We start from the raw sequence: 12339 nt of genomic DNA, 5'->3' as shown, positions 1-12339 counted from the left end.
CAAAAGAGACCCAAAGGGCCAATAAGCATATGAAAAGGTGCTCAATCATATTGGTCATCACAGAAACTCAATTAAAACCATTAAGAAATACACACCACAATGGCTACAATGAACAAGACTGACAATTCTAAATGCAAAGAATAGGGAGCAAATGGAGCTCTCTGCAAAGCTGGTGGGAGAGTATGTTGGTACCACCACTTTGAAAAACTATTTGTCAATATCACTAATGCTGAACACAGGTATATTTTCGTTGGTTGCCATGGAGTTGATTTCGACTCTGGCAACAACATATTGGAGAGTAGAACTGCTCTTCAGGTTTTCAAGACAGTGACCTTTTGGAAGCAGACACCCAGGTCTGTCTTTGGAGGCACCTCTAGATGAGTTCGAACTGCCCATCTTTTGGCTCGCAGTCGAGTAGTTAACTGTGCATCGTCCAGGGATTTCCTGAACACATGCATATTCATGAGCAATTGACTCTTTTGTATATAGCCTTCAGAAATGCATCATATACAAACCAAGAGACATGTTCAAGAATCTTCATTGCAGGATTATTGGTATAACCAAACAGTAGAAACAACAGTAGAGTCAACAGTAGAATGGAGAAAATTTTCTGAGGTATATTCATACAGTGGAGTACAACACAGCAATGAGAACAAATGATTTGTAACTACACACAAAATTATGAACTTCATCAACAATATTAAGCAAAAGAAGATAGATACAAAAGAGTACACAATCTATTTTTATAAGGTTCAAAAATAGGCAAAACTAATCTATGATAGATGTCAGGATAGGAGTTACCTGAGTGGGTGGAAGCGTCTGGAAGTGTGCCTAAGGGGGTTCTGGGATGCTGCTAATATTCTGTTTCTTGATGTGGTTGGAGGTTATGTAAGTATGTGCACTTAGTAAAAATTCACTGATCTGTACACATATGATTTGATGGGGAAAACATTTAGTTCTTCTCCCCATCCCAGGGAAAATCAGTTTCTCCTCTTCCTTTCCCACTCCTCCTCCCCTCCTTAGATATGAGGCGCTGCTCACTGGATTCACTAGATTCCAGCCCAGCAATTGGACAACCTTTTCTAATAAATGGAATAACTGTGTGTTAAAGGTTATGAACTTACACGTGACTCAGTAAATAGAGTAAGCAGGTGGCCTGGCAATCTGGCAGCCATTCTGGTATGTGCTTTTCTTCTAAACTGAATGCTCACACTCAGGCACTTTGGAATTCTTATCAAATAAGGCTCAGTGGCTTGCTGGTGGTGACATCTGGGCATGGAAGTGGGGAGAGATCTGTCCTGGGCTAAGAGCTCAACACAGTTTTCCAAAAAGCCTGTTCTGTGATGTCCAGCTAAACAAAATGGTATTGTACTATTATTTTTAATTTGTTGATATTTTTCCTTTATGTAGCTTTCTTGTTGTATGCTATCAAGTTGATTCTGAGTCATAGTGATCCTACAGAACAGAGCAGAACTGCTTCATAGGGTCTCAAGACTATCATCCTTATGGAGTAGATTGCCACATCTTCCTCCCATGGAGCCACTGATGGACTAGAACTGCTGACTGTTTGGTTAGTAGCCCAGCTCTTAACCACTATACTACCAGGTCTTCCTATAGGAATAAAGGAAAAAAAAAGGAATGGTGGTTGATAGGGCAAGGAGAGATGAAAACGGGCAAGGCAGAATTTGGGTAATCTAAAAACCAAAAATCAAACTCACTGCCGTTGAGTCAGGTCCAACTCACAGTGACCCCTCCTTGGGTTTCCTATGGAAGTAGATTGCCCAACACCTTCCTTCCGAGGAGTGGGTGGTGGGTTTGAACTGCCAGCCTTCTGGTTAGCAGTCCAATGCCTTAGGCACTACACCACCAGAGCTCCCTTGGGTAATGTAAGCACCTCTAAATGCAGAACAAGCTACATAATTACTCCCAAAATGAATAACAGAGAGCCAGTTTTCTATTATCTGGAATAGTTTAAAAATCTAATTTTGATATATAAATACATACATAATACAGTGAAGTCTCTGAGAACCAAAACTCAACAGGACTGCCTTGTTTTTCCAGGTCTTGCAAGTTTTTTGCCTTTGACAAGGTGGCGTCTTACCACTTTCCTATTTCTATTAGTGGAAAATATTTGAATTTTCCTTCTCTGATAGGTGTCCACCTCACACAGGTTCTGAGTTTCACAAATTTTACTGTATAATCTAGTATATATATATTAATACAGAAATAGATTGCCCAGTCTACCTTCCGAGAAGTGTCTGGTGGGTTTGAACAGCCAGCCTTCAAGCAGTCAAATGCCTTAGGCACTATGCCACCAGAGCTCCCAATATATAGATAGATATCTATAATGTAGTTTTGATATATAAAATTAAACTACAGAGGTAAAATCAGAATTTTCTTAATCAAAGAAAACAGAATATATGTTTGGTTTATTATCAGTGTTAGATAATATTTTTAGATTTAAAAAATAATAATCCATAAAGCTGGTGTCTATCAAATAGAATATTTGAACCAGAGTATCCTAGTCATTCAGTTTATTCTATTTCTAATGTCTCCAAAGTAATTAGGAGAGGAAATTAAACATGACCAACTATTATGTTTGGGAGTCTAGCCAACAGACAATCATTTTCTATCATCAAAGTACTTGAATATATTTATTGCAAAGACTACATATAAAATAGCAACACTAGTTTTATTTTAATGAGATATGAGTGCCAAGATTTAGTAATCAAAGAATCAGAATTTGTCAGCCAATTCTTGTCTCTAATAAAAGTGGATGATGCTACTGAATGGTAACAGCGCTTGATTATCCAAAGTAGTATGAAGTAAACAATATTAAAAATGACATCTTTACAGAATTTAACAGTTCAATTATTTGAAATAAAATAATTTTCCTCTCAAATGCTATTTTCTAGCCTGAGAAAAGATAAACAATTCAAAGTAGTCAGAACCAGAAGTTTTCAATCTATCCATTAATTTTGGTGTTGCTCGGGAAAAATGTTTTCTTGGGAAATGAGTTTGGGAGATGCTGAGCTAAAATAGCTTACTTATGAGTTCTCATAGTCCTTAAGATGCTAAGATAGCAACTGCCTATCTTATGGAAGGTATATGGCATGGCCTTTTCCAAACCTCTTTGGACAGGATCCTCTTTTTCACAGCATCTGATAAGTGCTACATGTAACACATTTCAATAATGCTGCTCCAACTAAAGCTGTTCTTTTCTTTCAGAAAGAACAAGCTGCAGAAAACATCTATTTAGCAAAACTCTCATCTCGTAAGATTCATTATTACATATAGTCACGCGACAACATCAGATAGATGGCCCCTTATATCATGAAGCCTTGTAAAAGAATGCTAATCCTGCTCACCCTTTTAACATGGCTCTTAAAATGGTGTTCACAGAATATATGTGTGTGTGCATACAAAATAAATGCACACCTGTAGAAAAAATGTCTGTAGGAAAAATGGATATGCCTGATGTTTTTAACTGTTGTTAAATAAATTAACATATTACATATTACAATAGGGAGCTGTGGTGGTGTAGTGCCTAAGGCATTTGACAGCTAACCAGAAGCCTGGCAGTTCAAACACACCAGATACTCCTCAGAACAAAGACTAGGCAATCTACTTCTGTAGAGATACCACCTTGGAAACCCAAGGAGGAGTCGTTATGAGTCAGAATCAACTCAATGGCTGTGATTTTGGTTTTTGAGTATATTACAATGGTAAGAATTTTCTCCTGACTTATATATAAAAAACATAGTCATAGACTATAAAATTAACAACGAACTCTAGCAAAAAACAGTTATATGGGACCACATTCCATGTTTGCAAGAAATACTGTTGCCTAACAATTCTGAAGCCAGGCAAAAATACATATACTATATTAATAAAAACAATGTCATTAGATGAATATTAACTTAACCCAATTTTTAGCAATACTTCTTTGAAAAGCGTTATTGTTGCTAGCTGCTGTCAAGTCAGCCCCTGAATCCTAGTTACCCTTACACAATAGAATGGACCACTATGATCCATCTCGATGGTGGATTTCAGAGGTAGATCACCAGGCTTTTCTTTGTACTCCATCTTGGTCTGGAAGCTCCTCTGACACCTGTTTAGCATCAGAACAACACATGAGCTTCCCCTGAATAAAGAGCATGGCTGCACCTGAGGTGCACTGGCTGAGAAGGGAACCTGCACACCTGCAAGGAAGGCATGAATTCTTCCACCCTGAAAAGTAGACAGAGCAGGATAAACTGTACCAACTAAGATATTACTAACCTCCTACTGGCAGACACAGGTGCTTTTTCCTGGGCTCCAACTTTTCTTCGTACATAATTATAGCAAATACCATATTGAATTTTACCTGTCATTTTTCCACTAGAGCTTCACCAAGGGCAAGGTTTAGATATCTTTTATATACACATTAAGAAATCTATGCAGATGAAATACCCAATACTAAAAGAAAAGGTTACGGAAGGTGGTAGCGAGGGAAGGAGCAGAGGGTAGCATACTTTGGAGTCAGACTGCTTAGGTTTCCATCCTGGCTCTACTGCTTACCATGTGACCTCAGGCAAGTTACTTCTTATCTCTGCTTCCTCAACTTTAAAATGGTGGTAATACTCCTACTTCACACCATACAAAAAAATAAAAATAAAAACCATAATGCATTATTACTATACATTACCAGAATGAACAAAACAAAGAGGGATTACACTAAGAGTTAGTTATTAGAGCAAGCAGAACTCTCCTACATTGTTGGTGGAAGTGTAGATTGGTACTACTACTTACGAAAAAAATACTCTTGACAGTACTTACTGTCAACCTAAACATACGCAAACCCTAAATGCAGAAATTGCATTCTCAGGCGTATACTCAACGGAAGGGTATATATAGTGTTCATCAAGACACATCCTAGACTGTTCACAGCATTCATTGTTGTTGTTAGGTGATACCAAGCTGGCTCCAACTCATAGCAACCCTGTGTATAAGCGAATGTTGCTTAAACTCTGCCTGCTCCTGTGCCATCTTCCCAGTTATTCCTGTGTCTGAGCCTATAGTTGCAGCCACTGTCAATCCATCTCATTGACAGTCTCACTCTTTTTCACCTACCCTCTACTTTACCAAGCATGATGTCTTTCTCCAGCAATTGGTCTCTCCTGATAACATGTCATTCTGGTTATATTTCTCCTACGAAAGATTTGTTCATTCTTCTGACAGTCCATGCTATACTTAAAATTCTTTGCAACACCATAATTCAAATACCCCTCAATAGTTCTTTAATCTTCCTTTTTCACTGTTCAGCTTTCACACACATATGAGGCAATTGAAAAATCAGGGCTTGGGTAAGCTCTGGTGTCACAGTGCCTAAGGCATCTGACTGCTAACCAGAAGGCTGGGGATTCAAACCCACCAGCCACTCCCCAGAAGGAAGACTGGGAAATCTATTTCCGTAGAGATATTGCCTCAGAAATCCAAGGAAGGATAGCTGTGAGTTAGAAATGACTCAACAGCAGTGAGTTTGTTTTTTTTTTTCTTTCAGGTAAGGTGAACCTTAGTTATCCAAGTGACATTTCTGTTTTTTAAATTATTAATGAGGCAAGAAGAATGAAATCCTTGATAAATTCAATTTCTTCACCATTTATGATTATGCTGTTTACTAGTCCTGTTTGTAAGGATTTTCATTTTGTATGTTCAGGTATAACCCATACTGAAGGCTGTAGTCTTTGTTTCATCAGTAAATGCCTCAAGTCATCTTTGGATTTGGCAAACAAGGTTGCCATCTGCATACATCAGGTTGTTAATGAGTCTTCCTCCCATCCTGATGCTTCATTCTTCTTCAGCTTCTTGGATTATTGTTCCGCAAATAGATTGAATAAGTAACATGAAAGAACACAACCCTGCTGCACACTTTTCCAATTTTAAACCATGCACTATCTCCTGTTCTGTTTGAACAACTGCCTCTTGACACATATACAGTTCCACATGAGCACAATTAAGTGTTCTAGAATTCCCATTCTTTGCAATGCTATCCAGATTTGGTGTAATCCACATGGTTGACTGTCTTCATGTAATTAATACAACACAGGTAAACATCTAACAGCGTTATTTGTAATAGCCTCAAATTTGAAATTTTCCCAAATGCAATCAACAGTAGAATGGATAAGTAAATGGACTGTATATTCATACAGTGGCACTATAAGGCAAGATGATCTATAAATACATAACGCAATATGGCTGAATCTCACAAACATAAAGATGAACAAAGGAAATTGAACATAAAGAGTGTGCACTGTATGCTTCTGTTCATCAGTTGCAGAACAGGCAAAATTAACCTATTTTGTTAGAAATCAGTGAATATCTTTGAAATGGGAACTAAGATTAAAAGAGGGTACAATGGGGGCTACTATTTATTAATCTGGGTGGTATTTTAATAAACCAGTTGCTTCTGGGTTGATTCTGACTCACAGAGACCCCATGTGTGTCACAGTAGAACTTTGCTAATATTTACTTTTGGTCTTTTAAACTATTCTCATCATTTGAATTCTAAGCACAACTCTATCATGAACATTAAGACATCTTTGCTTTAAACTGTTCTTTAAAAGTCTCAAATTAATTCACAATTAAAAGCAGAGATACTTACTGAAATATTCCTAAATTCAGTCTAACTCAAGGAGCTCTGGTGGCACAGTGCCTAAGGTATTTGACTACGAACCAGAAGGCTGGTGGTCCATACCCACCAACCACTCCATGGAAGGAAGATAGGGCAACCTACTTCTGTAAAGATTTACTGCCTTGGAAAAGCAATAGGGGTCGGGTGCTATGAGTCGGAATCCACTTGATGGCAGTGGGTTATATAATAACCCATTTGAACAAAAGAAGGTGATCCTAAAATATTCATACCAAAAAAATATGCTATAACCAAAACTAATTAGCATGCATCCACATGGAATTATCTACCTTTGTGGCTCTTTGAAAGAGCTCTGGGGGTGTAGTGCCTAAAGCATTTGACTGCTAACCAGAAGGATAGCAGTTCAAACCCACCAGCCACTCCTTGGAAGGAAGACTGGGCAAACTACTTCCTTAGAGATACCACCTTGGAAACCCAAAGAGGAATTGCTATGAGTTGGAACTGACTCGATGGCAATGAGTTTGGAGTTTGGTTTATAGTCTAATTCAAGTTTTACTTCCTTTTTATTATAGCTAAATACTAAGCTTTTCCTGTGTTAAATGTATGTTGCATTTATGCAACAAAACAAAATGAAAAGTCAGGGAAATTATCTGGATAATTAAGGTTTAAAAGACACTAACTTTTAGTATTATTATTATTGTGCTTTGGGTGCAAATTTACAGAGCAGAATTTGTTTTACATTCAACAGTTCGTGTGCATCTGGTTTCACTCCCTGATTACCATCCCCAGACCTAACCCACTCTCCTTCTGTCTCTTCCCTTGACTTCCACCAACTCTGTGTCCTTCTTAGTTATGCACTCCGGTCTGTCCAACTTTCCCTCCATGTGAATGCTGCCCCTCTGGTCCTCCATGGCCAATTTCTGCAAGTAGTGTATCGCCGTAGAGTATGTGGGTGCATCACCCTGGGTTGGTGTTCTGCATGTAAGTCATTCCACTGTTGGGTTGACAAGGCAGTCCTTGGGAGTGAGTCCTATCTCAGGCCTGAAGTGTATCCCAGGGCTGTAGTCTTGGGAGTTCCACCAGACTCCATCTGACTAGTAATTCTGGTCATTATTGAAGACACTAACTTAAAAACCTAAATTTGCTTAAGGTTGATGCCAGTGTTTGCTTAACTTAGTGATATAAAAAAATAATACAAATAGATAGTGATGGCCAGTAGAGCAAAATATAAATGTTGCCAATGAATAAGGAAAACCAAAGAAGAGTTGATGGTTCTGAGCTGTGGTGTTGGCAAAGAATACTAAAAGAACCATGGGCTTCCAAAAGAACTAACAAATCCATCCTAGAAGAAGTGCAGCCAGAATGCTCCTTGGAAGCAAGAATGGCCAGACTTCATCTGACCTACTTTGGTCATGTTGTCAGAAAGGACCATTCCCTGAGAAGGATATCATGCATGGTGAAGTGGAGGATCAGAGAAAAAGGGGAAAGCCCTCAATGAGATGGATTGACACAGTGGCTGCAATGATGGGGTCAGGTATAGCAAATATTGTGGGCTGGCATAGGACTGGGGAGTGTTTCGTTCTGTTGTACAGAGGGTCTCTATGAGTCGGAGCCAACTCGATGGCATATAACAACACAGTAACAACAACAACAATGAAGATTCTGCTGACAAGATGACATATGTATGTCTAATAACGTTTGAAAGTTATTTTAAAGATCCTCAAATAAAAAGACATAAAATCTAGCTGAACTCTGATGATAACAACATATAGGGTTCTATTACATGATTGATAGTAACCCAGAGAAAGGCAAAAAGTATACTTAGTTTTTAAATATAAAAAAAGGATACTTATTTGGCAATGGTAAGACAAACCTTAAATCTCTTTATCATTCATTATCTGCCACATGGAAGAAATACTAACCAGGAGGCACTTGTGTAGAATCATCTATACCCAGTTGTCCTGTATTTAAGCCAAGTTCTACAAAGAATTCTTTCTGAAAAATAACATATACAGAATTAACATATACCCACCTTTTCCATACATTATAAAAAAAATCCCCTTCACCTAAATGTCAGCTTAAATAAAAATTATATGTAAAATGAACATATGCTTCATTCACATATCTAAAAAAGAAAAGGATATCTTAAAAATCTAAATAGTAACGAATTGGTATAGAATTAAGGAATATTTATGATTCTTTTTACTATAGGTGTACTATGTAACATTTATTGTTTTCATGTGAAATACAAAGGAATAGAAAAGATATAAGCTTTTCAGAAAAGCTAACATAAATAATGGGAAAAGAAACTTAAAAACACACTATTTCCCAAGTGTAGAGTTTTTAGTGATAATCTTCCTTTCCCATTACTTTAGAGAAGTTTTTACTTTGATACCTTCAAATATGAGTATTGTCATTATTTTAAAAATCACCTTTTAAGTAGTATTTTGTCCTTTCAGGTAGCAAATTTACCTTATCAATAAGGTAAGGGTCCTTTTCTGAAACACACACACATGCCTGCATACACACACACACACACACTCACACACACACACAATATATGTACCCGTAACTGTGGAGTTGATTGCAACTCATAACGACCCAATAGGATGCAGTAAAACTGTCCCATTGGGTTTCCTAGGCTGTAAATCTTTACAGAAGCAGACTGTCATGTCTTTCTGCTATGGAGCGGCTGTTGTTGTTGTTGTTATGTGCCGTCAAGTCGGACCTGACTCATAGTGACCCCTCCTTGGGTTTCCGAGGTGGTATCACTACAGAAGTAGATTGCCCAACCTTCCATCCAAAGAGTGGCTGGTGAGTTTGAACCGCCAGCCTTCTGGTTAGCAGTCCAGTGCCTTAGGCACTATGCAACCAGAGCTCTAGTGGGTTCAAATCTCTGCCCTTTCAATTAGTACTCAAACACTTAACCACTGTGCTACCAGGGCTCCTCTCAAACCCAAACCAAACTCACTCCCATCCAGTCAATCCCGACTCATGGTGTCTCCTCCTTGGGTTTCCAAGGCAGTATCTCTAAGGAAGTAGACTGCCCAACCTTCCTTCTGAGGAGTGGCTGATGGGTTTGAATTATCAGTCTTCTGGTTAACAGTCAAATGCCTTAGGCACTAGGCCACCAGAGCTCCCTACAGTTGTATATAAAAATCCCTGCCATTGAGTTGATCCTGACTCACAGCAACCCCAAAGGACAGAGTATATGTGCCCCACAGGGTTTTCAAGGCTGTAAATCTTTATAGAAACAGACTTCCTCATCTGTCTTCCATGGAGCAGCTGGTGGGTTCAAAACACCAACCTTTTGGCTAGCAGCCAAATGCCTTAACCACTATACTACCACAGCTCCTTTTTACAGTATATATACCATTTATCAATTTTACCTCCTAAACTCATTGCCTGGAATGACTTCCGTAGATATATTGTCTTGGGAATCCAAGGAGGGGTCGCTATGAGTAGAATCGACTCAATGACAGTGAGTACAAACTCATTGCTTAAAATGACCAATGTAATTTTCTGTACCTGTGCTTTCTCTGGTACTATATTTCATTTAACTCTTAATAAATGAAACACTGCAAATATCCAAGGCAACTTAGTTTTTAAGTAAAACTGGACAATCAAGTACTCTTCTAAAATAAGGACAGGTTAGATTTATTTCCAGACTCATCTAGTAATAGCTAGGCAAGTGATCATGGTGGCTGGTATTTTTAAAAGCCCCACATTACTTACAATATTTTTATTCCCTAAGTAATTAAATATTTCTATTAATATTTGCCTCAGTACTTTGTTACTATTCTAATTGCTAAAACCCTATTTCCTTCTCCTTAAAAAAACTGAATTGGTTTTTAATCCTTCCCAATTACCTGTTATTATTTAGGTTAGTGATTTATTAATGTTCCTCATGAGACATTATCTAGTCTCACACATTCCTGTATTGATTTTAAACAGGCACCACTGTATTTTGACTTTTTAACTAAATTTTTTACCTTTATAAAAAGCACTGCATCCTATGCTACTAATTCTTAATGACTAATAAGCTTGACCTTCATATTACAGAAGAGACTTAGGTCCAATAAACATTTCACTATTAGATTCTGTACAAGATGGAGAATTTTACGTGTGCTAAGCAGGTTAAGGAGTTTAAGCAGAACTCTGATCATCCATTTTCTGCTTCCCTGCTCTGGACTATCAACATGAGCAGGCCTGGGCCTTCATCTTTGATGTCCTTCAAAACTAACTAAAGGCATACCTTCTGCGAAGTCTGCCTTGATAGTCTAGGCTGATATAAGCAACTCTGTATGCTCATGTCTCACCTTATATATCATATACATAATCATATCATATCAAATTATCCTTTTATTGTCCATCTTCCCACCAGACTGAAGCTCTCAGAGGATAAAGACTTGTACATGTTTACATCCCAGCACTTAGCATAGTACCTGACATACAGCAGACTGTGGTAGTTAAAGTTGTGTGTCAACTTGGATGGGCTGTGGTTTTTGAGTGGTTTGGCAGCTGGATGTAGTTATTTCCCATGATGAGACTATAATCACCTCCATAATCACCTGCTGTGAGCACCTAATCAGGTGAAGAGGAGTTGTCTTTGGGATGTGGCCTGATTCCAGTATATCCAGTGAAGCTTTGAGAAAGGTCTCCAGCACATCTGGATCCTGAATTTGACCAAGTCCTCACCTCCAGTTCCTGGACTTGAACTGGTGGCCTGCTGATCTTGGAATTGTTCCTGGACTTGAACCAGTGGCCTGCCATGTTATCTACCAATCTTGGGATTGTGCCATTTTACCTGTCAACTTTTGGTTTGTCAGCTTTAGCAGCCAGCAACTGCTTGAATTAGTAGACACCTGTTGCTCCAGTGGGCCTGGAATAAGAGGCAGAGCTGAAGCACAAGGTTGAGGGGCTTTCACAGCCCCTAGAGCCAGCACTCTAAATTTGGACTTCTAGCCCCCTACACTGTAAGAGAATAAATTCTTGTTTGTTAAGCCATCCATTTGCGGTATTTCTGTTACAGCAGCACTAGAGAACCAAGACACAGACCAAACCCACTGTCACTGAGTTGGTTCCAACTTATAGTGATCCTTTGAGACAGAGAAGAACTGCCCCATAGGGCTTCCAAGGCTGTAAATCTTTATGAAAGCAGACCCACAGAGCAGCTGGGGGGTTCAAACTGCCAACCTTTTGGTTGGCAGCCGAATGTACCACTATGCCACCAGAGCTACTTGACACATGCACAGCAGAGGGGCTCAATAAACATTGAACCATACAACTGAGTTTCAGTTCCAATCTTCAGCCGTACATCACTGAATTAAAAAACAGAAATTAGTCAGCAACTTCACTTTAATGAATTTTAGTTTCAAGAAATCTCCCTTTAACTTGGACTAATATATATAACATTATGAACTAGGTTTAAAAGCCATCCATTATAGATAGGATCATAGAACTCAATGAACCACACCAAGTTCAGTACTTATACCAATAGACCAGGGTCAAAGACAGACCATGCATTCTGGAGTCAAAGTCACTGCCTGATGAGGCCACATGATACAGGAAAGGCAGGGACAACTCTCCCTAATGACTGCAGGAAGAGAAGAATGAAGCATACTGTTAGCAGGTATAGCAGAATTTTGTGAAAATTAGCTACAGGCTTTTGGCTCTCCAGTAGCTAAAAATGTGTCCACATCAGCTCA

At 38.6% G+C, this 12339-nt stretch overlaps 1 protein-coding gene across 1 annotated transcript in view; it reads right to left on the bottom strand.

Annotated features, from left to right (window-relative positions):
* The window catches only part of TBC1D19 (TBC1 domain family member 19), a gene marked incomplete at its 5' end in the record, with an annotated part of 176514 nt that overhangs the window by 155725 nt on the left and 8450 nt on the right, over nt 1-12339 (bottom strand). The window contains one exon of the mRNA XM_007955658.1: nt 8554-8626. Coding sequence (XP_007953849.1) covers nt 8554-8626 — 73 coding nt within the window. The remainder of the gene's footprint in view (nt 1-8553; nt 8627-12339) is intronic.

The sequence above is a fragment of the Orycteropus afer genome, unplaced genomic scaffold (assembly GCF_000298275.1).
Source record: "Orycteropus afer afer isolate SDZICR_OR568_19922 unplaced genomic scaffold, OryAfe1.0 scaffold00525, whole genome shotgun sequence".
NCBI lineage: Eukaryota > Metazoa > Chordata > Mammalia > Tubulidentata > Orycteropodidae > Orycteropus > Orycteropus afer.
The sequence above is the reverse complement of the archived record's forward strand: the minus strand, read 5'-3'. Positions and strand labels throughout refer to the sequence as shown.